Below are 26,344 nucleotides of genomic sequence, written 5' to 3' on the forward strand. Positions count from 1 at the left end.
AATCCTAGTAAACAATGTTGTAATAGACCGCTTTCAAAAGATATGAAATTGTAATGGAAAAATGCTTCCTTGAGAGGTAAATGCCAATGATTTTTAAATTCAGTATTATGATTAAATGTAAAGAATATTTGTAAAATTTAACAGTATTAGTTTTTAGATTGCTTCATAATTCATCTTTGACTTCCCAAGTTAGCATTTAGTATTGTTTTTGATAAATTCATTTTTGACTTTCCAAGTTAGACATACTCATTTTTGACTTTATTTACTTTAGCTACGGCAATAATAGTATAATGTAGTGCTATTTGTACTTATCGTCCTAGTCCTTGCACCGGTAGAGAGGGGGTGGGCCCCCTTGTGAAGTTGCATTGTGATGGTGAGGAGAAGGAGCATTCCCTGGACACTAGTGTGTGCTTGATCAAAGTAAAGGAGTGGATGGGCGGTGGACGGGGAGGAAGAGGGGAGGAGCAGCGGTGCTGGGATAGGGAGGGGAGGGCGACGGTCGAAGGATGGGGAAGATGGGAAGGAGCGGCGGCGCATATGGTGGGGGGGGGGGGGGGAGGAGATGGGCGGCGAACAGGGAAGAAGGGAGGAGCGGTGAAGATGTGGAGCTTCCGGATCCAGTTGGGCAAGCCCCGTATGATGACTTGATGAAGGAGAGGCGATGCAGATGAGGGATGAGAGGTGGGTGAAAAAAATTACAAGCAGAGGAGTGTTTCGCCTGATTTTAATGGCAGGAACAACGTGTAAGGCGTAAGGTTCTTATGCGCGACCGTAACCCCTCCATGTGTGGCCCACTTTTAAATAGATCTGTACCTTTAGATTTAAGGATACGAAATCATCCAAGGGTTCTAAGATAAGGTGGGTAGAAAATATTTAAGTGAAAAACATTTTCTAATTCTTTCGCTCTCTTATAGTATAGATAGAATTTGTTTTAGTGATCGTTGGTTGACACGTTTAAGTAACATCATCGACATGAAATCCTAGATCCGCCCTTGTCGGCCGAGCTGGAAGTGGATGGGTGGGCGGGACGCCGACGCCCCACCAGCCAGCCGGGCGGACGGGCTATCAGCTCCTGGCAGGAAGTGGTTGTCTGGTTGCACCGTAGGCAGGTAGTTTGTACTCCGACGATCCTATCCCAGTGCTGCTGGAGATCCCTCTTATCTTGCGGCCATACATCCCGATGTGCTGCTACACGCGCTACACGCTGCCGTCGTGCTGTGTGCCATGCCTGCCTAGGTTTTGCGTTGCCTTACGTACGTTGCGCACACCCTACGAACGAACGAATGATGTACCGTGACGCATGTATAGGAGGTATACCACACCCTAAGCCCAACGCCAACGGGATCTTGAGGAGCACGACGTTGTTGTCATCAGGCCCGGGTGTTCAACTAGAAACGGATGCTTTCCCGTGAGTGGCATCCAGCAGGCTTCGAGTTTGTGTGCAAACGGCTAGTTTAGCCCCGTACTCCAGCGATCTTTATCCTCCCGTCCCGGTAGAGACATGACGTGGACTGGTGATAAGTATTAGCTGGACAAATCATCATGATAATCCAACATTACGTGTTGCTGAATTTGATGACTGCTTACATACACATCTTCTGTTTCGGAAAAATCTAAAAAAAGTTGCCTAGGAAAATTATACTCAGAATTAGAAGAAGAGGAGAGATCGCCAACGCGCTGTGACTGCGAGCCCGGCCCATAAACGCTCCCATCATTTAGGCGCACGCAGCAATCGAAGCCCAAATTCGGCCCACGAAAATCAGCCCAGTTCGATTAACATTTTTCTTTCTTCCTCTGTCTCTTTTTTTCTCTGGGAAGAATTCGTTTCGAGCTCTCGCGGCGAGGCGAGGGACGACCAAAACCCTAGCTGAACCCTACTCTCCCGACACGCGCGGCAGCCGCGTCCATGGAGGTGGACCCCTCGCCGTCGCCGCGCTCGTCCAGGCCGCCGCCTCCGCCGCTGGCGGCGACGCCGAGCTACTTCGACCCGGAGTCCTACGGCCGCCGGGAGGAGTACCGCCGCTACAGGTCAGGCGCTCGCTCTCCTGTCTCCTCCTACCCTCCGCTCCTTCATTCGCGTTCGCAAATGCTGCGCTGCTGAGTAGGTGATGCGGGCGTGGCGGGTTAGTTGAGGTTCGAATGTGTGTGGGAGGGAGGGGGGAGGGATTGGGGTTGATTTGCGATGGTCTTGTCCAGATGTGTTCTGGGTGTTGCGCGTGCCAATTGGAGCTTCCATGGGTTCGTTGGTGATAAGATGTGGCAGTTCGTTGAGACCGCGAGGCATATGCTTCTTAGTACTAATGTCCTGTCACCTCGGCAGCATTTTTGGAACCTCCAATTGCTTGGAAAGCATATTAGGCTCAACATTTTTGTGCATAGATATCAGAACTTGTTGCTCTGGCAACCCAACTAGTTACAAGCGTTCCCAATGCACAGATGAGACTTTATGTGATTTGGGAGTGCCTGAATGGCACAAACCAATTCTCTGCTGGTTCTCGATGCTCAAACTGGCTTATTGTCTTCTAGTCCAGGACCAAACCTATACTCACTGGCCCAGTGCCCTTATATTTTCATCTGGTTTTCTCTGTATATGGCCTGAAATGGTTTAGGCAGCTAATTTTAACACAGGAGAGTCATATGGTGACCCCAATGTATGCGATATGTGCGGACATTCTATTTTTTTTTATCTGTCAGTGGTTGCTAATTATGTGTTTTGCTTTGCAATTGACAGAAAGAGGTTGTCTTCTTCAAATGTCTCTCCTCTGCTGGGAAGCTCACTCTCCAAGTCCTCTGGACCAAGGCTGTTATATGATGGAGAAAGCATCCCAAGGCGGCCTAATGCTGGTTTACTCCTTGAGGACATAAAGCAGGAGGCTGCCGATTATTCCAACATAGAAAGCTTGGATGGATCGAGAATGTTCAGTTCAGCGAAAAGGACATCTCTTGATGGCGGTTCTGCTTCTGCATCAGATACAGCTTACAGTTCGGGAAGGCAAGCAGTGAGGCAGACGCTGAAACCAGTCAAACTGGAGGACGACATATATGTGCCACATGAAGGAGAAACGTCTTTTACAATGTTTGCAACTCTCCTTGATTCTGCGAACCAAGGTTAGAGGAGTACAGTGGTCTGGTTACTGACCTGCTTGTAGTAGTAGTTACTATGGCATGTGCTATTTTTTTTTCCATGTGTTTTTGGGATGATTCCTTTTGCTAAGGTCATGCTTTCTGTTCCAAAGTTTTGTTTGTATGTTGTTTTTTGTTTATTCTCAATTAATGTGCTTATAATCAGTGTTATTGTTTTCCTTTTTGTTTTATTTGATTTTAATCAATAATGAATACTTAATCAAACTTGTTCTTCTGAAATAAATCACACATATTTTCAAGTAGCAAAATATAGCAGTTTATTACTGGGTGGCTGCGAATTCTATCCTCAATTTTCTGATTTTCTCCATTCATCTTCAGCGTTGTAGCACATGTGTGACCATCTGTTAGTTACCAGATGATTAATGGAAGCACCAGAAATCTCCATCCTTATTTTTGCAGTGACTGGCAATCCGAATTTAGGGAGTGTGTAGGTTTTAGCTATGTTCTTGAGTTGCATGACATAAAGCCACCCTTTACTTCCTTTCCATTTTCCACTTCATTGCTGATTAGATTTTTAACGACTTAGTTGTGTTATTTAATGTCTCTTTTCTGTTTCAGGTTTGATGCCCTTCCCAGATGTAATTCAACAATTTGAGAGGACATGTCGAAATGCTTCCGAGTCAATCAGGTTGTCATTGCAAACTTCATTTCAGCTGTTAGATTTTAGTATTTTACTTCTCCGAAACTCTTAGAAGCGACATTTTGCCTGTTAAAATTTAACTGTTACTTAGTCAAATTGCTGATTAGATTTTTAAGGACTTAGTTTGCCATTCATTTCTTCACAGCTAAGTTATCACTGACTGAATGTAGTTCTTTTCCCTATTTGTTTCAACTAAAGCACAAGGCTGCTAACGTCAACTGATGAGATGCCTGTATTATAGCTTATATACTAACTTTGGGATATCTGTGTGACACTCTTAAATTTTCAGATCTGCTGCCACTGGAAAGCTTCGGATGGTAGACAATAAACTTATGCAGCAAAAGGCACAACTTTTACTGGACGAAGCTGCTTCCTGGTCACTTCTTTGGCACCTCTATGGCAAAGGTAATAGTTCCAATATTTGGATACTTATAAACAGATGATCATTCTTTCTATGATATTCATTAGCAGTACCATAAACTATAAATGAGTACTTCTGGAGTAACTAATTTATTGTATTTTCTTGACTATTTGATCTGCTTCATGACAGAACACGAGGAGCTTTCTGGAGAGCTGTTGGTGGTAAGACATTAAGTTATAGCTACCAATGGATTCAAGTCCTTTTTTTTTCTCCTTTGAATTATTGTCCTCTGATATGTATATTCACCTAAGTTTTGCGTTGTACTTGTAAACAGCCGCCAATTACATCCCATCAGGAGGCTTGCCGCTTTGTTGCAGCAGACCTTACAGCACAACTGTGTCTGCGGATCATACTTTGGCTTGAAGGTCTTGCTTCTGAAGCTCTTGATTTGGAGAAGAAGGTAAGGTATTTTTTTAATGACTATTATCATCTAGTTTGTGGGAATTCTGTAGTGTCATGTGATTGACATGGAATGGAGCAACCTTCCACTAATATACTCCCTCGGTTCCCAAATACTTGATGTTTTAGGATATTTATATAGAACAGATTAGTGCTCAGTAGAAATTACACATGTACCCTTATTTATTGAAGGTGATCCACACTAAACAAGGAATAGGCCGCTGATTAAAAGAATGCTGTGGAGGCATGCAGGCTGCAATCTCAGGCTGATATGGGTCCAACCTAGTGTCTAAAAGCTAAAAATAAAGTTTTCTGGGACAGATGGAGTAATTTTTAGGATTTCCATGACAAGTGAGTAAAGATAGTAGTAATCTGTAATTCTATATTTACACGTATGGTAGTGTCTTATATAGTGTTAGAAGTTAAGGTATCGAGCTACAGCATAACTATGACATATCCATGGCTCATTCGTTACGATTTGTCCGGATGTTCTTGATTCAGTTATTTCTTTACCCTTTGTACTGTTTTCTGAAGGGCGGGCCTAGTGCAAGCGGTAGAGTCTTACCGCCTGTGACCGGAAGGTCCCGGGTTCGAGTCGCGGTCTCCTCGCATTGCACAGGTGAGGGTAAGGCTTGCCACTGACACCCTTCTCAGACCCCGCACAGAGCGGGAGCTCTTTGCACTGGGTATGGCCCTTTGTACTGTTTTCTGTTGGTATTAGTCATAGGACAAACTATAGAGTAGCTGATCGACTTATATGTGTGAGCAAATTAATAAGATGACATCCTGCTTATTCACTCATGTAGGTGAGAGGACATCATGTTGGTTCATACCTACCGAGTTCTGGTGTTTGGCACCGTACACAGAGGTACCTAAAAAGAAATAATAATGATTCTACTATAGTGAAGCATGTGGATTTTGATGCTCCAACTCGTGAAGGAGCCCAACTTCTTCCTGATGACAAGGTAGGCTTTTATGGTGCATATAATCTTTTATGCTGATGCTGGAAATGTGCATTGCAGTTGGTTTCATTTGACCTTTCTGGGACCGTTCTTTCACTTATGTGAACTAGTCAACTTTCATGTTCCTATCCCTTGTTTTTCCTGGATGATCTTGCCTTTTTAAATTTATTTCTTCAATGAACTAAAGGAAACAAATTGACTAACGTCACTATATACAAAACAATGCTTATCTTCTGAAATCCTTTTCATTTAGTGCCTCAATCATAGTAATACCAAATTTCCTTTTGTTTGTCTATAAGCAGAAGCAAGATGAATTGCTTCTAGAAGATATATGGACTCTTTTAAGAGCAGGAAGATTAGAAGAGGCATGTGAGTTGTGCCGTTCTGCTGGCCAGGTAGATCAGTCAGGGTAGATTGTGCTATTCTTATTATCATCTCTATTATTTTCTGACGCTGACTATTGAGTATACTTTCAGGCATGGAGAGCTGCCACTCTTTGTCCTTTTGGTGGCATAGATATGTCCCCTTCCCTGGATGCATTGCACAAGAATGGAAAGTACAGAACACTACAAGCCATTGAATTAGAAAGTGGTGTTGGGCGGCAGTGGCGTCTTTGGAAATGGGCATCGTATTGTGCTTCAGAGGTGAACTCTACTCACGCTGTAGAGTATGCCTCTTTCTGTGTTTTTTAATAGTGCTGTACTTATTGAACATCTGCTCTGTTTCATTCTTTATGTTTGCTGCTTCTCTACATGCACTCTGAATTGATAGTATTCTCTCAGAAAATTGCTGAGCAAGATGGAGGCCGTTATGAGATGGCTGTATATGCTTTACAGTGCAGTAACTTGAAAGCGTGTCTTACCAATCTGTACTGACTGGGAGGTATTTTGTAGATTTGATGTTATTCTTTCCAGATAGGCTTCGACTGCTGGTTTGTGATGCATCTTTTTTCATTCCCTTTCCTAGTCAGCTTGTTGGGCAATGGCAAGATCCTGGCTAGATGTTCAAGTGGATCTAGAATTATCTCAGTACCAAACAAGTAGACCAGATGAAAAGCAGCTTGATGATGACATGAATGGAGCCCAAAGTTCAGTTGGTCCAGAAAGTTGGCCATACCATGTTCTTGATCAGCAACCTCGTGATTTAACTGCTCTTCTGCAGAAACTCCACTCAAGGTATTAAATATTTAGTGCTTCCTATGATCCTTTCCATTTTCTAATTACTTATACTATTGTTCACTCATGTGATGCAGTGACCTTGTTCATGAAACTGTGTCTCGAGCATGCCGGGAGCAGCATCGACAAATTCAGGTAATTTTTGTTTCCAAGGATGAAACGCTGAAGGACAACCTCTGTTCTATGCATCACACATTTTGTCTGTTTTTTTTTTCTAATGGGATTTACTGAACTGAGTAAATTGCTCTACATGATAGCATTGGAATTGGGCTAATTTTTATGAGCTGTTCTGATAATATGCCAGTTTTTGTTTTACATTAACCAAGGCCCTTCTAGTAAAACACCTGTACATGTGTGTGGATCCAAAGTTCCAAGCATATGAACATGTCTTTGTTACCTGTTTTCCATGTTGGAGAGTTGTAGGATGCAATTCTTTTCTAACTCAGTAACTTTACGATTTTTTTTTTGTTGACACATGTTAACTGGAAGGCACATATGATCAATGTGCTAAAAAAACACACTTCATTGAAAGTTCCCTCGAATTAAAATTGATAGATCATTACCCATTTGGAGCTGCGATCCCCTAATTGTCTAATTGCAGATGAATCTCATGAGTGGACATATATCTCATCTTCTTGACCTTCTATGGTCATGGTTATCACCTGCTGAAGAGAACCATAATAATACTGTAAGGTAGAGTCTTTGTGATTTTGTATGTGATAATCTCAAATACTTAAATCCGTTTATCATATGAATTTTCAATAACTTCTGTGTTCATCTAGGCCCCTTGATGACCCTGAGATGATACGCTTCGGGGCACATATTGTTCTTGTGCTGAGGCACCTTTTCAGTGATGAAATGGAGGATGAGTTGGATGAAAAACTGGTTACTGTTGGTGATCTCATCATCAACATGTAAGTATTATTTATGAAGAACTAATCTTGCATTGGCGTTGAGCCCCAACTTTTCAATTTTTGCTTTTTGGGGCTTAATCAATTACTATTACTGGTCCTTAATATCCATTTCAATTGTATGGTACTATAGCATAACAATTTCCATAATACAGTTACATAAGTAGCATGCATCGTTTCCATGAAATTTATCAAGGGCTTGATCCTTTATTTCTAGTATTATTATTTTATCTAAACTAAGCATTGCTGTTTTAGTTTTGTTGATCTTACATTCTCACCTTAGTCCAGATGCTGTGTATGCCTTCTTGATGTGTCTTATTTATCATGATAAATGAAAATTTAATGACTCCAGGTATGTGAGGTATTTGTTCTCAGAAGATCAAGAGGAGTTGGTTGGAGTATATGCCTCTCAGCTTCAACATGACCTTTGCATTAATTTGTTTGTGGAAATGATGGAACTAAGGTTAAATAGCAGGTATTATTATCATATGCTTATCTAAGTAATTGTCTGCTCTTGTATCTGGGTATATCAGTTTTATTTTCAGGTTGTCCATTGTTTTTCATAATAATGGACACAGGTTATATCTGTTACTACCATTTGGAATTTGAGAAGATAATCACTCCATTAGTGGAGATAGCTATATATAGAGAGCCACATGGGCCATATGGGTCTATATTAGATGGGCCTTCATATACTTAACACCCCCCTTCAAACTCAAGGTGGAAGTGGAGGATCTGAAGCATTGAGTTTGATCAAGTGAAGCCGATGCTGCTCTCGAGTTTGCGCTTTAGTGAAGAAATCAGCCAACTGCAGCTCAGAAGGCACATATCGAAGAGCAATGGTTTGCTGATGACAATGAGACCGAGTAAAGAAGGCATCAACACCAATATGTTTAGTAAGTTCATGCTTCACAGGATCATTGGCAATTTGTATAGCTCCTGTATTGTCACAAAGAAGAGGTGTGGCGACATCACAAGAAATCCCAAAATCAGCCAACAACCATCGAAGCCATACAATCTCTGAAGTAGTAGTGGCAAGTGCTCGAAGTTCTACCTCTGTACTAGAGCGAGATACAGCTGCCTGCTTCTTAGACTTCCATGCAATAGGAGAGGAGCCAAGAAGAATACAATATTCCGGTGATGGAACGACGATCCGTTGGGTCACTCGCCCTAGTGGAGTCCGAGTAAGCATAGAGCTTGAAGCAGGACTATTACGGGCATAGAATAAACATCGAGATGCTGTCCCCCTTAAGTACCGTAGCACACGAAGTAAATGTCCAAAATGAACAGAAGTAGGAGCACTCACAAACTGGCTCAAAATATGGACTGCATGAGCGATATCTGGTCTGGTAACGGTGAGGTAAACAAGACTACCCACAAGGTGTCTATATCTAGAGGGATCCGGAAGAGGTATACCATCAGTGGGACGAAGTTGCAAGTGAAGATCCATGGGTGTGGCAGTCGTCCGATTACCGGAACGAGCAATAAGATCTTGTATGTACTTGGTCTGAGAAATATAGTATCCATTGGCACACTGCTTAACCTCAATGCCTAAGAAATAGCTGAGAGGACCTAAATCAGACATTGGAAAGTGTTCACCAAGCTACTGTTTCACAAGAGAAATATGCTCCACATCATCACCCGTAATCAATATATCATCAACATTATAAAAGTAGCAAAGTACGACCACATGATGAGAGATGAATAAATAGAGCAAGAGATGAATAAATAGAGCAGGGTCATGATCACTAGGTTTGAAACCAGCAACCTTTATCACAGATACAAAACGTTCAAACCAAGCACGAGGGACCTGTTTAAGACCATATAAAGCACGGCGAAGCCGACAAACATAACCTGAAGGAGCATCAACACCTGGAGGTGGGTGCATATAGACTTCTTCATTCAAATCACCATGAAGGAAAGCATTCTTAACATCCATCTGAGATATGGCCCAAGAAGATGAAGCAGCCACTGCAAGTAAAGTACGAACTGTGGTCATGTGAGCAACAGGGGCAAATGTCTCTTCATAATCCAGTCCCTGGAGTCTGCTGAAACCCCCGTGCAACAAGACGGGCTTTATATCTCTCAATAGAACCATCTGACTTGGTTTTAATCTTGAAAACCCACTTACTGGTGATCGGTACAGCATGTGAAGGTAATGGGACAAGATCTCAAGTGCCTTGAAGATCAAGAGCAGCAAGCTCCTCAGACATAGCAAGGTGCCACTCTGGAATACTAGAAGCTTCCTGATAAGTGGATGGCTCATGAACAACAGCACTCGCACGTGGAAATCCCAACTTGTCAAGAGGCTGAATAGTAGCACGATTCCGTAGATTATATGGTGGATCAACCTGTGTCTCATCAGAAATAGTACACGACTCATCATTATTAGTAAAATCAGCATGACTGGGAGCATCAGGATTGGCCAAGGAAGTGGGAATAGGAATAGGATGTTTAGGACGACGAGTGTAGTGCTTTGTAATTGGTGGATGACATGGTGGAGAAGCAAGAAGGTTGGGTGGCTGATTATCAACAAGAGGTGGTGGAAATGTAGCAAGATTGGGTGGCTGATTATCACGAGTGTCGAAAGACGAAGGAATATGAATAAGTGGGCTGGAAGGGGACACATTGTGGAGTGGCATCATCACTGATTGAAATAGGAGGAAGGCACATAAAGGAGGTGGACTCTGTAGGAGCATATGATGACTTTGTAAAGGAGCTATAAAAGAAAGGACGATCCTCAACAAAGGTGACATCACGGGAGATACGTATGCGGCGAGAAGAGGGATCATAGCAACGATAAGTCGATAACCCTTGTGCTTCAGGACTATATCCTAGGAAAACACACTCAACCGATTGAGCAGTCAACTTTGTTCGTTCACGAGGGGCAAGCAGAACATAGCATAGACATCCAAAAACTCGAAGATGATTATAGCGAGGAGGAGTCCCGAAAAGAACTTCACCAGGACACTTGCCAGACAATTTAGACGATGGCTTGTCTATTAATAAGATACATAGACGTCGAAACAGCCTCTCCCCAAAAGTGTGAAGGAACAAAAGAAGCAATTAAAAGTGTGCGAGCTGTTTCTATGAGATGACGATGTTTGCGTTCAGCAACCCTGTTCTGAGCATGAGCACCAGGTCACGAGAGCTGAGCAAGAGTACCCTCAGTCCAGAAACCAGCGAAAGGCAGCGGATAAATACTCCCCACCAGAATCAGAACGAAAACTCGAATCGGGGTAGAAAACTGAGTGTGTACCATGCGAGCAAAGGTTTGGTAAATATCACACAATTGAGACCGATGTTTCATGAAGTAAATCCAAGTATATCGAGAATGATCATCAATGAAAATAACATAATATTTATGACCACCCTTTGTAGCAAAAGGAGCAGGGCCCATACATCAGAATGGGTATGATCAAAAGGTTTAGCAGCATGGGAATCACTAATAGAATATGGGAGTTGTATCTGTTTCCTAAGCTTACAACCTTTACAATGGAAACTAGACTCGATAGATGTGGGACCTAAACAACCTTTATTTATTAACTTAGACAAACGAGACCCATATAAATGACCAAGACGATGATGCCACTTGGCGAAGGACGAGGTAGATGGCGATAATGACGAGGCGGCGGACGACACATGAGCGGAAATGTGAGGAAGACGCAAGGTGTCGAGAACGTAGAGGCTAGGTGAGCCGCTACGGCGATGGCCAGTCCCAAGTACAGTCCCGGTGCGACGATCATGAATAAAGCAAGATGAGTCATCAAATCCAACAAAACGATAAGTACTGTCCCGGTGAGCAATTCTGACAGTGTCTTTGCCATGGTTAGAGTGGAAGAATCATGAAGCAACCGAGTACGTATGGAATCAAATTCCGCTCTGACACCCATGACAAAACGATAAGGAACTTTTCAATAAATTTGTGGGCTGGACTGTTGGAGGTAACAAAGAAATAATCAGCCAGGGCAACTCTCCCAGGCGACTGCATTGCAATATATAGAGGATAAGTACTGCATTGATTACATACAGCTCACTAGAGCTTTAACTAGACAGAATAGCTGCCTGGGTACCCGCACAACTCTTGGGCTACCCAAGGACTTAATGACATAGATTAACTAAAAACTTAAATACACTAAATGTGCCTGGGAAGCAGGGCTTACAGCTACAGTTCTCCCCCTAAGACCTGCTTCAACCCTTCTTGATCTGCTTGATGCCAATTCTGCTTCTCATATCTTCAAGCTTGGCCTTGCCCAAAGCCTTAGTGAGAATGTCTGCCAATTGATCAGCTGTAGGGATGTACTCAGTCCTGATGCTGCCTTCTTCAATACAATCCCTGATAAAATGTTGCTTAACTCTGATATGTTTGCTCCTGTCATGGAAGACAGGGTTCTTAGCAAGTGCAATTGCAGACTTGTTGTCAACCCTCAGTTCCACAGTCTCCACCTTTTTCCCAACAAATCAGCCAACAATCTTGACAGCCACAGGGCTTGTGTTGCTGCTGAAGTCATAGCCACATATTCAGCCTCACAACTAGACAAAGCCACCACCCTCTGCTTGATAGATTGCCAGCTGACCAAGCTGTTGCCAAAGAAGAACAGACAACCTGTTGTGCTTTTGCTGGAGTCAATATCACCGGCTAGGTCTGAATCACAGTAGCCCACAAACCTAGCAGAATTTGGGGCTCTTTTGAACTGCAGACCATAGTCCAATGTTCCAGCCAAGTACCTCAGCACCCTTTTGACTGCTTGCTGGTGCTCAGTGGTCGGTTTCTCCAAGAATCTGCTCACATAGCCCACTGAGAAAGCCAAATCAGGCCTTGTATGAACCAGGTATCTCAAGCTTTCAACCAGCCTCCTATACTGAGTTGGATTCACCTCCTTGGCAGTGCTATGCTTGCTGAGCTTCAGGCGCTCTTCCATTGGTGTAGCTGCTGGATTGCAATCAGACATGCTTCCCAGTTCTAGGATTTTCTTGGCATAGTGAGTCTGCCTCATGGTGGTCCCATTCTTGCCTTGCTGCACTTCAATGCCAAGGTAGAAACTGAGCAAACCCAAGTCACTCATCTCAAAGGTGGATTTCATCCTTTCCTTGAAAGCCTTTACTTCATCTTTGACTGCTCCAGTGATGATCAGATCATCAACATAGACCCCAACCAGCAACACTGAGCCCTCTGAACCTTTCCTGTAAATTGCTGCTTCATGTTTGCTCTGTTTGAACCCCATTTCCTTCAGAGTAGAGTCCAACTTAGCGTTCCACGCCCTGGGTGCCTGCTTCAGCCCATACAAAGCTTTGTGCAGGCGATATACCTTGCTTTCTTCCCCAGGAATAGCAAACCCAGGTGGCTGCTGGACATATACTTCTTCCTTGAGCTCTCCATTTAGAAAAGCTGACTTGACATCCATATGATGAACAGTCCATCCTTCCTGGGCAACTAGAGCAAGCAGCAGTCTTACTGATTCTATGCGCGCAACAGGAGCGAACACATCCTCATAATCAACACCCTCTTGCTGCACAAACCCACGAGCAACAAGCCGAGCCTTGTGCTTGATCACATCTCCTTTCTCATCTTTCTTCAGCTTGTAGACCCATTTTAGAGAAATTGGCCGATGGCCAGCTCGGGGAGACACAAGCTCCCAGGTGCCATTGCGCTCAACAGCGCGCAGCTCCTCTTTCATTGCTGCCTGCCATGAAGGATCATCTTTTGCCTCTGCATAAGAAATGGGTTCCCCAGAGTGGGTGAGGTGGAGCTCTGCGAACAAGCGCTGCGCCAACGGCGGAACTTCCTGTTCCCCGCCCAATATGCCATCTATGGTACGATAGCGCAGCTGCTCGTCGTTGTGATAAGTATCCAGCCGTTCCTCATCATCTTCCAAGGGAGTCACGTGCTCCACTTGTGGGCTGGCTGGAGCTGGTGGTGGTGAAGGCGTTCTGGATGTCTCAGACACCTCTTCTCTTGCATCAAGCACCGATTCTGCTGCTGGGAAAGCTTCAGGTGAGGCAGAATGGGGCTGAGGAGATGAGTGTGACTGCACTGAACCTCCAGCTCCAGGGACTTCTTCCTCCCAAGGAAATTCCACCACAAAATCACTACCAGCTGCCCCAGACGTACCTGCTGCTGGTGATGTCCAATCCCAACCTCTTCATCAAAAACCACATCTCGGCTGACACGTACACGCTGAGATGCTGGATCAAAAACTCGATAGGCTTTTGCTCCTTCAGCATAGCCAATAAATACTCCAGCTTCACCACGATCATCAAGTTTCCTGAGCTGAGACAAACGACGAGTATATGCCACACAACCAAACACCTTCAGATGGCCAACAGTGGGTGCTCGGCCATGCCATGCTTCATAGGGAGTGACATCACCTAGAGCCTTGGTTGGTGACCGATTCAAAATATGCACAGCAGTCATCACTGCCTCCCCCCAAAACTTGGCTGGCATCTGGCGCTGCTTGAGTAAGGCACGTGCCATGGCCACCACGGTTTGATTTCTACGCTCCACCACGCCATTCTGCTGTGGTGAATGAGGAGCACTGTAATGCCTTTTGACTCCATTGGCACAATAAGCAGCAAATTCTGCAACAGTAAACTCCTCCATTATCTGTGCGCAGAACTTTCAGTTTACGCCCACTCTCCACCTCTGCAGCAGCCTTCACCTTCTTGATAGCATCTGCTGCAGCATCCTTAGATGACAGCAGCACTGCCCACATGAATCGTGTGGCATCATCTACAAGCAGCAGAATATAGCGATTACCTGCCGAAGTTGCTGGTGTAACTGGCCCACAGAGATCACCATGCACCAATTCAAGGTGATCCTGAGCACGATATGTTGCTGCAGCAGGAAATGATCGCCTCCTCTGTTTGGTGGTGACACAAGTGTCACACACTTGCTCAACATGATCGATCTTTGGCATCCCTCTTGCCATTTCCTCCTTGCCAAGCCTCCGCAGGGCCTCAAAATTCAGATGCCCAAAACGCTCATGCCATTGCCACGCCTCCTCATCCCTGCGCGCAGCAAGACACACTGGCTGTGCTGTCTTCATATGCAGTACATACAGCCGGTTCGCGCCACGCCTCACCTTGGCCAGTAGGCGACCGCTGCTGCGTTCCCAAATCCGCAGTACTCCATCATCAATCACCACCTTTGAGCCATTCTCATCAAGTTGACCGAGGCTCATGATCGAGTTCTTCAACGCCGGAATGAAATAAACTCCATGAAGAACACGATGCTCACCAGTCTTTGCTTCAAAAACAATTGAGCCAACGCCCTTGATTTCCACCTTGGACGCGTCCCCGAACCGAACCGTGCCTCGAACGTCCGTGTTCAGGTCTGAAAACAGGTCACGCCGCCCAGTCATGTGGTGTGTTGCGCCTGAATCAAGGTACCAGCCGCCAGCCATCTCTTCATCATCTGCTCCCAGATAAGCACGCGCACGTGGCTCAAAGAACTCAACGCGCTGCGCTGTATAGTTGAGCTCCGGCGTGCTCTGTTCCATCTCAATGAAGCCGTGAGACAGGAACAGAGCTGCATCTTCCTCACACTCAGCAAACTGGGCACGCCCTTCATGTCCTCCTTGCTGCCCAGCTTGGTTACCGCCGCCACGGCCTCCTCCACGGTTTCCGCCGCCGCGTCCACCACGATTTCCTCCCCCGCCGCCGCGCTCTGTTCCATCACGGCGCGGCTGGGGACATTCACGCGCCCAATGCCCTTCCTGATGGCAGTTGAGACACGTGTTGGGGCCAACACGGCCGGCGCCATTGCCTTCTCCACGTCCGCCGCCACGGCCAGCACCTCTGCCCCGTCCGCGTCCACCTCCGCGGCTGCGTCCTCCGCCACCGCCGCGCTGGTTCTTGAAACCAGAACCGCCAGCTTCTTCTGCGCCTTTCTTCTCCTTCCTCAAACGCGCACGCCACTGCTCCTCAGTGTACAGCAGCTTGCCGTTGATGGACACCGGCTCTGTCACAGCTTGCGCTTCACGGTCATCCACCGCCTTGAGCCTTCCTGTCACCTCTTCAAGCGTGAGCGCCTCGAAGTCGAGGAACTGCTCAATGGCGACGACGATCTGCGCGTACTTGGTCGGCACCGTGCGCAGAAACTTTTCCACAACACGCGCCTCATCGATGTCCCTGTCTCCATGAAGCACCAGCTGCTGGTGCAGAGTTGACAGCCGCAGGGCAAAATCCTCCACCGGCTCGCCAGGCTTGACGTCAATGTTCTCCCACTCCCGACGCAGTCGCTGCAACGTCGCTCGGCGGACCCTGTCCACACCGATACGAGTCGCAGCGATGGCATCCCATGCCTCTTTTGCCGTCGCCTTGTCGAGGAGCGGGAGCCCCAACTCCTTGGGCACAGCAGCGACGATCACCTCCAGAGCTCGCCTGTCGTCGCGAAACTGCACTGGGCCTCCTTCGACAGCTTCCCAGAGGTCGCGCGCCTGCATCCTGAGCTTCATCGTCTGGCTCCACTCATAATAATTGGTCTTGTCCAGCATTGGCCATGATGTGCCGCTGCCGGAATCGCGGTAGACCACCCTGCCTTGCGGCGACTCATAGCGACCGCCGCCACGACGCCTTCGGTCACGCAGTGGTGACTGCGAACGGCGCCTGTCCCGTGGCGGAGTCCGCGGCCGCCGGTTCCTCCGGTCCTCCTCTTCTTCTTCTTCCTCCTCCTCCTCATCTCCCTTCTCTGCTGCTATCTCCGCCCGCAGCTCCTGCGCTGTCCTGGCCGCCGCCTCCGCGGCTGCTGCAGCCTGCTGTGCCGCCTTGACAGCCAGCGCCGCCGCCTCCTCTGCTGCCTTCAGGCGCGCAGCCCTGCCAGAGGGGTCGCCCAGCTCGCCCTCAGTGGCTCCCTTGGTCTTCCTAGCCCGGCGCTCAGAGGAGGTTGACGTCATGGAGAAGATGAGAAGGTGAGAAGGTGTCTAAACTACTCTCTGATACCAATTGTTGGAGGTAACAAAGAAATAATCAGCCAGGGCAACTCTCCCAGGCGACTGCATTGCAATATATAGAGGATAAGTACTGCATTGATTACATACAGCTCACTAGAGCTTTAACTAGACAGAATAGCTGCCTGGGTACCCGCACAACTCTTGGGCTACCCAAGGACTTAATGACATAGATTAACTAAAAACTTAAATACACTAAATGTGCCTGGGAAGCAGGGCTTACAGCTACATGGACAATCATCAGCTTTACACTCAGGCACCATAGAGGTCAAGGATCCCATCAGACGACCAAAAGCTGAGTAGTACTCATCAACAGACATGTCTTGCTGCTCAATGACATGAGTTTGCTGCATAAGAGTGTGCAAAAGAGCACCACTGTCCTGATAGCCTTGGCTGTTTTACACTTGGACAGACTCATAATCATAGATTGCTTAGTACTGTTAACCATGACAGCCATCACCTTGCCATCATTAGTCTGCCAAGTTTTGACATCAGCAGCATTACTCCGATCTTACTGAAGTGCAGGAGGATCATCAGTGAGATGAAAAAGGAGCCCATGACCCCTTAAAGCAGTTTCTACACAAAAGGCCCACTCTGGGTAATTCTGACCATCAAGGGTAATAATAATAGTGTTGAGCTGCGTGTAGAATAGACAGGAAAGGAGGGAATCACCACCACTGAACGTTGCCAAGTTGACATGCATGGCAGAGGCAAGGCGAATTCTTATTGTAGGAGATGGCCGACATGTTCCGTAGAGTGGCGAGGCTGGATGGGCTAGGGTGGCCGAGGCGGTGGTGCCACAGGGACAACGTGGTGGCGAGGCTGCAGGAAGTGGACGGTGTGGTGGGGAAGGTGTAGAGGTCACCACCACTATTGCAGCGAAGAGTCACGCGCCCGGCCTGCTGGTCCTTGACAGAAAAGCCACAAGAGTCAAATTCAACGGAACAAGCATTGTCACGGGTGAATTGACGAACTGAAAGGAGGTTGCGTACTAGAGCAGGGGCAACCAGAACATCATGAAGATGAAAGGTAGAGTGCGGAGAGTGTAATCTGGATGGTCCACGGCAGGTGATGGGAATGGTAGTGCCATCGCCAACCGTGATGCCAGAAGGAGGAGGAGGGAGACGGGACAGGAGTATACCATCTGAGGACGACATGTGGGTAGTGGCACCGGTGTCGAAGACCCAGGGGGAGGACCCCTGAAGCGACATCTGGATCAGGGCAGCGATGAGGCCTGCCTGATCCCAGCCGCCCTGCTGCTGGTGAGGAGGCAGAGCAGAGTTCGTGGCACCGGAGAACTGAGCGGGGGCAAAGGTCGTGTGAGCCTGGGCCGGGGGAGGAGCCCCGAGCACGCCAGGGCCGCCCCACGCTGGTGGACGCCATGGCTGCTGGTGCGGCGCAGCATTCCAGGGCGGGTAGCAGAGCCACGGAGCCGCCGATGCAGCAGACTTCGGGGCGCCGCCCTTGCCCTTCTTCTTCCAGCGGCCATTGCCGCCGCCCTTCCCGCCGCTGCTGGAGCCGCCACCATAGCCGGTGAAGCTGCCGCCGGTGGCGCTGGAGACAGTGCGGCAGGCAGTGCCACACGCGGCGTGGAACGCCGTCTGGGCTGCCACGGTGCCCTCGTTGGCGAGGCGGAGCTCCTTGAGGACGAGCTTCTCGCGGGTGGTGGCGAAGTCCGGCAGCGGGTGCGAGTCGGCGATGTTGTCGGCGGTGCTGGCGAAGCGGGGGTTGAGGCCGCGCAGGAAGTTGAGGACGAGCTCCGAGTCGGTGATGACGCGACCGACATCACGGAGTGCGTCGGCGGTGGCCTTCATCTTTTGGGCGTAGTCATTGACGGGGGAGTCGCCCTGGGTCATGGAGTAGAACTCGTGACCCAGGAAGATGGCGCGCGGGGCCTTGTTGGCCTCGAAGAGGCGCCTGATGGCGAGCCAGAGGGCACGTGCGGTCTGATCTGGCGCCGTCGCCAGGCCGAGGACATCCGGCCCAACAGAGCCAAGGAGCCAACTGCGGACGCAGGCGTCGGCGATGTTCCAGGCAAGGTCGGGGGAGCCAGCTTCCTCCGTGATGTGGGAAAGAAGGCCGAATTTCCCGCAGAGAGAGGTGAAGAATGGTTCCCACTGGTTGAAGTTGGGCCTCGTCAGTTCCAGGGTCACCGGGATGTGGTTCTTGACATTGATCGTTGCATAGGGAGCAACGAAGACAGCAGGGGCAGAGAGGGAGCCCAGGCTGTTCGTGGTGCTGGAGGAGGAGGAGGAGCTGGTGGCAGACTCAGTCGACATGGCGACCCTGGTGGGAGGAGGGAGGGGCAGCAGAGGGTGCGGTGGGAAGGGGAAGAAGGATCGGTTAAGCTGATACCATGTAGAATAGACAGGAAAGGAGGGAATCACCACCACTGAACGTGGGTGGGGAGCCTTTCATATATAGCTAATAGGCATACAAGGAAATTACACATGGAAAGCTATTCCCTGTACAAGGAAACAATCCTAGGCTATATATAGAAAGAATCCTAGGCTATATATGGCAGCTAGCCTATCTATGGGATTACAAACAATCTATGATTAGTGCAGGATTATACATATCCTAATACTGCGACATGACTGAAAACTTCTAGCAGACCAACAAGGATGAAAAAAATCTGTTACCACCGTGACTGGAAGCAGCCTGAGATGTTCTCTGCAGAAGCAGAGGATGAAGCAGCAGGAAATAGTCTCTGCGGAAGCAGAGGATGAAGCGCACATGTTCGGCCGGACGACGAGCAGATCCTGCAGATGGCCGCGCGCACAGGTGGGCGGACAGCCAGGCGCCCGTGCAGGTGGAGCAGATGGTCGCGCGGACGGCCGCTCAGTCGCGCGCGTGCGGGCGAACGGACGGTCGCACGGATGAGAGGCCGTGTGCGATGAAGGCGAGCAGACCACACGCGATGAAGAAGCGCGTGTGACGAAGACGGTCGACGACGGGCCGAGCCGCGTGAAGAACGAAGGAGCCGTGACGGGCGGCGGACGGCCGAAAAAATTGGGTCCTGGGTGATTAGGGATTAGATTATCCCTAATTCGACCCCTAATCCTTGCTCTGTTACCATGTTACTAACCTTTGGAATTTGAGAAGATAATCACTCCATTAGTGGAGATAGCTATATATAGAGAGCCACATGGGCCATATGGGCCTATATTAGATGGGCCTTCATATACTTAACAATATCAGTGTATTTTTGGTTGTTCGATCTTGCCTGTCCTTTGGTTGTTGCCTTGTTGGTAAATCAAAGTGGCAGCACACAATACAGATTAAGACAGTGGAGCTAATTCAGTAATTTTAAAAGAATTCAATGTACATGCTCACACTTCTTTTTCTCGCAACAGTTTGCATACTATGTACAAGCTCTTCCTTTCTGCTGTGGAATATCTGCCATTCTCATCTGATGATGCATCCAAGGCTTGTTTTGAAGAGATCATTGAAAGGTTTGTTGATCCTGTGAATATGTTGCAATAAAATTCACCGAGTTTCAGACTTTTTGTTTATGTTTGTCGATATATTCTAAGAAGTTTTGAAATTTAATGCAGGGTGCTTTCAAGATCGCGACAAACAAAACCTAGTAAGTATGATGAGGATTTCTCTGATTTTGCGCATCAACATCACCTGCAATCGCTTCAAAAGGCCATGGTTATTCAGTGGCTTTGCTTCACGCCACCATCCTCGATTCCAGACTTTCAAATGATCACTGGGAAGCTTCTGATACGGGCATTGATGCATAGGTAATTAGTTCTTGTTCAAGAGAAACATGGTTTCATATTTTTTCATGCCATCACTATATTTATCGTTGCAAATTTATGTGGGATGGTTTTATTTCCTTTTCCAAAAAGACATTATCATGAAACTTATATTATTTCTTTATCAATCAGCAATACACTGTTCAGGGAGTTTTCCCTGATATCAATGAGGAGAGTCCCTGAGCTACCAGCAGGGCCACACAAGTTGCTTGCCATTTTAGCTGAACCATTAAAGCAAAAAGAAAATTTAATTTCACTGGAAGATCCGGAGGTATCTGATAACTTACTGGAGTTTGAAGATTGGGTATGGTCTCTGTTGTTAATACCGATGTGCATCTTCTCTTTATGCAAATAATATTGTTATTTTTATGTAATGAATCTAATAAGTATTCTTAACCAAGTGATGCTTTTGTATGGCCAAACAGCATGAATATTACTCCCTGGATGCGACTTACCGCAGTTGGCTTAAAATTGAGATGAAGAATGCCGCTGTTTCTCCTGAGATGCTTTCGGCAGAGGAAAAGGATCAAGCTGTTGCTGCAGCTAAAGAAACACTGGACTTGGCATTCTTGTTACTATGCAGTAAGTCATAAATGGTTTTATATGATGCACCGGTGTGAAAATATGCTTCTCACTGCTGCAAAAATTTCGATTGTATATGTAAGCATTCAACTTTCTTTTCCTTGTTTTTGATGTTCTTGTCCATTGTGATCAGGGGATGAAGGACCATGGTTGTATGCTGTTGAGAGCAGTCCATTTGAATCCCCAGAGGTTATTTTCCTTGAGCTGCATGCTTCTGCAATGCTCTGCCTACCTTCTGGCGAATGTATGTTACCAGATGCAACATCATGCACAGCTTTGACAAGTGCACTATATTCAACTGTCAGTGAAGATGATGTGCTGCATCGCCAGTTGAAGGTTTGGTCCTTTTGCTCAAAGAGTTTTTTGCTTTCAAAATAAATTTGTTAAGTCTGGCTTGTTACATGCAAGTCAATCAAAATAGTTATAGTGCCTAGTAAGAACTGTTGACAGCACTTTGACTTCCAACTTCAATATATTTAAGTAGACTTCTGCAAATTCTAAATGTGTATTATCTGTTGAGCAAATGAGCAGGTGGATGTCGAGGTCTCTTCTAGAGATCCATGCTGTATTGAAGTTGCTCTTCGCTGCTTAGCGGCAGAAGGTGATGGATATGGGCTTCATGAAGCCAACGATGGAGGTCTTCTTGCCGCAATCATGGCTGCTGGCTTTAAAGGTATCTTCACTCTAAAAGGCGACCACTGTTTGGAATATTTTGTGCAGTGGTTTTGAATGATTTGTTATGGCAGGTGAACTCAGTCGATTCCAACCTGGAGTTTCAATGGCAATTTCAAGGCTTGATGCTTGGTATTCTGATGGGAGTGGTTCCGTGGAGAGCACTGCTGCTTACATAATTCGAGGGCTGTGTCGGAGATGCTGCCTTCCTGAAACAATTCTAAGATCTATGCAGGTGATCAAGCAAACCATAGTACAAAATACATATAGTTTCTTGCTGTCTCTCTCTAGTGTAGATGATACATTAATTTTTTTGCTTTTATTTGGCAGGCATGTATCGCACTCTCAGCAGCTGGTGATTCTCTAGATAACTGTGACAAACTAATTGAGTTAGTTGGTTCAGCCGAGTCTGGAATGATGCATTTGTTCAGCCAGCAGCAGTTGCAGGTTACTTCTATGATCTTTCATTTGTTAATCCACCCAGTCCTTATTTTTCCCCCTTGGCACCAACAAAATTGCTATTCAATGTTTGTCAGGAATTCTTGATCTTCCAGAGGGAATGTTTCATATGTACAATGGAGCTTGAGGAGGACCAGTTACCTTCTGATGGCTAAGCTTTTTGACGTTCTCAGGTGCGAGTCATCACATTGGTTATTTTGTCCAGTTTGCAGGGAAATTATTAAATTCAGTACATGTGTACATGCAAAAGGCTGACTGTAATATGTACGGCACAATGCTGTGTGTGGTAGTTTCAGGGGATTGGAGGAATCAGTCACCACCTTTTCTTTGCGTATATTTGAATTTTTTTTTGACATTCTTGTTCTTTTGCTTATGAATGCAGAGTCATTTGCATGCAAATCTTGGGTATTTTTTCACTTGCTAACTGATCCAAGAGTTATGGTCGGCATACTTCTGCATTGTGGCGTCAAGACTGAAGAATCTGCTGTGATGTATTGCCACACCATTTTGAAACGGAAACGGAAACGGAATGATGAAATTTAGTGTGTATAGGTGTCCTGTAACATTATGCAATGTTTCTCTTGACCGTGGTTCTGCGCGATTGTGCACGAGAATGGACCAGCTGATAACAGCAGCCGAGAATTGGCCCGTTTCAGTCCCCTTGTGTATGTGTACAAGCACAGATACACATTACACATGTTGGAAAATCAATATAAGACGCAACTCGAAATCCAAGATTTTGTTCATGATAAAACAATGTTCTCTGGAGTTTTGGTGAATTTTTTGTCTAAAATCTATGTGAAATATACCGTTAAACGATGTGTTCCTCCGCCGAGTCGGATTTCACCGTTCCGACCGGTGCGGCCCGTATAAGTATTCAGCCAGTATAAAAGGCAAGACGGTCCACGTCTCCAATGGCTCGCAACTCGCAAGGGCTTTGCGGCGATGGACTCCGGATCCACCACCGTCCTCGCTGCCGGCGGGCGCGACAGGCTAAGCAGTCTTGGCGACGCCGCGCTCTGCCACATCCTGTCCTCCCTCCCGGCCACGGAGGCCGCGCGCACAGCGACGCTCTCGCGGCGGTGGCGCCACGCCGCCGTGCACACGCTCTCCTTCGGGGAGGCGGAGGCGGAGGCTCCGCGCTTTGTAACCGGCGTCACCACCGCGCTCAACTGCCGCCACCGCGCAGCTGCGCGCGCTCCGCGTCGCGTTCGACGAGTTCGGCTTCCGCGGCGGGGACGATGCCACTAAGGCCGTGGACGGCTGGCTCTCGTACGCCGTGCATAGCGCCGGCGAGGCGCTGGAGATCGACCTGCGCCTCGGCAGTCGGCACGGAACCCATCTGCGAGTGGGCGTACGCCCTTGTTTCTGGCGGACCCGGTGACGTCAGAGAGGAAGAGGGCGACTCCCGGCACGACGCGACGAACATGGACATGCGCTACGAGATGGCGGAAGGGCAAGACGACGAAGACTACGACGCCACCGCCGACGATGACGGCTCTGCCGCCACCGATGACTCCGCTGCCGCCTCCGACGACGACGAGGAGTCCGATCCGGTGGTGGAGGAGACGAGGAGTACGTGGTGCCGAGAAGCCTCTTCTCCTCCTAGGCCGTGCTACGCGCACTCCGTCCCGGCAGCTGCTGCATCGACCTGCCGTCGGCCATCGCGCTGCCGTCCCTGGACACTCTGCACCTGACAAGGGTCACCGGCCGAAGGGGCGGCGCGAGCGCGATACAACAGCTCGTCTCCGCCTGCCCGAGCCTCGTGGACCTGACGCTCGAGGCCTGCGTGAACCTAACCACGCTCGAGGCCTACGGTTAAAGATTTCCGATCGTGCCGGCACGGCACTACACGGCCCTAGCCCGTCTGGGCATGGCACGGCAGACACGGTTGATGAGGCGTGCCGTGCCGTGCCGTGCCACCGTGCCAGAGTTCAGGCCCAGGCACGGCACTAAACTTGTTGGACCGTGCCTGACGTGTCGTGCCGGCACGGCAGCCCAGCGTGCTCCGTGCCGGCCCTGGCACTGAAATTACAAAAACATTCATTCAAATCATAAGTTCACAGAGATAACTTCTAACTCATCAAAAACATCAGACAATGCCAGCAAAAAACAACAAAGAGCAAAGAACAGCAAAGAAAACGGGCAAGTTTTGAAACTAAAACTAATTAAAGTAGGAGCTATGCAATGGCTACCTCATTTAAAACCTGTTTAGGTAAATGTCACACCCAATTTTAAGGATAAAATTGAATGCACAAAACTCGTGTGTCCAGGAATCAATCACACACACAAGCCGACAAATTACAATAGTATCATCACGGTGTCCCATACATCAGAGTTATAATAAAACTTAGTCTTATACATCACAGCGGAATAATAAAAAGATAATAAACTCTCGTGGCCGTCATCACAGGGAAGGTCAACTGGTTGACCACAAGCCTAATAATCCTCCGGGAAATCCTCATACCCGTAGTCATCTGTTACCCATCCAGGATTTTTATCCAAGTAAAGAAAATAAACAAGTACATTCCGTACTTAGCAAGCTAACATGGGGTTATGAAGCTCAAAAAGGATACACTCTGGTTTACTGCAGTTAGCATTTTTAATAGGTCAAACTTTTATTCTCAAGTATTATCAAGTTATGCTTAAGCTCCCATTTAATTCCCATAAGACTATATATCGGGGTCAAGTTTACCATGTTTCATCATAGAACAACTTAATTGATCATCATCAAGTATCCAGTTATTCTGTGAGTTTTCCGGGCCGCTCGTAACCGTGAGCACGGCTGTTATAACAGTTTGTTACCCTCTGCAGAGGTGGTGCACATTCACCGCGAGTCGTGATCCCCATATGCCCGGGTTAATTACTCCCATGTCACTTCCAAGGTGAGCGGGCAGGGTACACTATGAAACCATTTCATAGGTTTCCCTAACAAGTTAGGGCCGCTAGGTTTCCTTGGCAGGCAGATGTAGGGACCCCCTTTCCTATGGCACAAATCCATCGTGGCTATACTCATAGGAACAGAAGCAGCCCTATACCCAAAGTGGCAAGCCCCATTTGCGCCAAAAAGGTAACCTCTAACTAGTTAGGAAAGATCCTATTACTGAGCTAAAGTCAGAGCCATATGACTCTCCCGGTTGCACTGTCAGTCCCAGCTTTTGCCGACAGATAAGTCCTTATGGAGGGCCGGGAGCAACATGAACAAAGGTCATTTGCACTTTCGCCCTATGGAACAGTTGTTATAAATCATGTCACTCACTTTGTTCCATAGTATTATTCTTCAACATGTATATCAAGTTCAGTTAGAGCACTAGCAATCTACCCATATGCATTTAACCCATAGGAGACAAGGAACATGATAACAATCACTAGGATGTCCTTACGGGTATCAAAATTAGACACATGCAAATGAATAATTGATTAGAGTGAAATAGGACATCAAGGAAGGCCCATGTTATACTTGCCTTGGTTCACAAACTCGTGCTGTTCCTGCTGGTCGTCGAAGAGTTCTTGGTCTCCAACGTTTTCCTCACCGTCTGAACGCGACCAACACGGCAACATACAACATTCCAAAAGCATTCATGCAAAGCAAACATTCCTATCATTAGAACAGTACACCAACAGTATTGAAATCAAGATAAAATGTTTGTAAAACTAATCTACGTCTCGCTACGATCACGTCAACGCGAAGTTCACGAAAAACGGAGCTAAAATGCGAAAGTTATGATTAAAACGGGTTTTTCCTATAGCCCTATATTTAATTAAATCAAATCATGAAATTAAAAAGTTCCAAAATTGACTAACAGTAGCTCCAACATGTAGCTTATGAAATTACGAAGCTAACGCGATTTGAATGGATCAATTCGGAGTTAAAACGACAATTCTATAAGCGAAACAGTTCGAATGGCATTTCTGTAAATTCTGAAAGCGTACTTTTGACTTAAACAGTGAAGTTTACGCTTTCCAAACGGGATTGCGCATTCGGGGAAATACGTTTTGGGCCACGGGTTAGGACTTAGAAAAGTCCAGGGGCTCTTATGCAAATTCACCCGCGAAGGGGTACCTTCTATTTCAGGCCGTTGATCTCGCGATGGACGGTTCGGATTAGACGTGGGGGGGTTGGCCGGCCGGAACAGGGACTCCGGCGAGGCTAGCCATGGCCGGCGGCAAAGAGCATGCCGGCGAGCTCGGTTAGGGGGCCAGGGTCCGCCAAACGGGGAACCGAGGGCACCCGAGAGCTCGGGGGAGAAAGGGGGGGTCGCGCTTA

The 26,344-nt window shown here is 47.2% G+C and overlaps 1 protein-coding gene and 1 pseudogene across 1 annotated transcript; one reads left to right on the forward strand and one right to left on the reverse strand.

Moving 5' to 3' along the window:
• Positions 1–1,826: 1,826 nt before the first annotated feature.
• Positions 1,827–22,821, forward strand: LOC136483013 (nuclear pore complex protein NUP107-like; annotated as a pseudogene).
• LOC136483012 (uncharacterized) lies at positions 13,946–16,836 on the reverse strand. Its single transcript, XM_066480142.1, has one exon. It carries the CDS (start codon positions 16,544–16,546, stop codon positions 14,147–14,149), a length of 2,400 nt encoding a protein of 799 aa, XP_066336239.1. The 5' UTR covers positions 16,547–16,836; the 3' UTR covers positions 13,946–14,146.
• Positions 22,822–26,344: the final 3,523 nt, after the last annotated feature.

Source organism: Miscanthus floridulus, chromosome 9 (genome assembly GCF_019320115.1).
Source record: "Miscanthus floridulus cultivar M001 chromosome 9, ASM1932011v1, whole genome shotgun sequence".
NCBI classification, from domain to species: Eukaryota; Viridiplantae; Streptophyta; class Magnoliopsida; order Poales; family Poaceae; genus Miscanthus; species Miscanthus floridulus.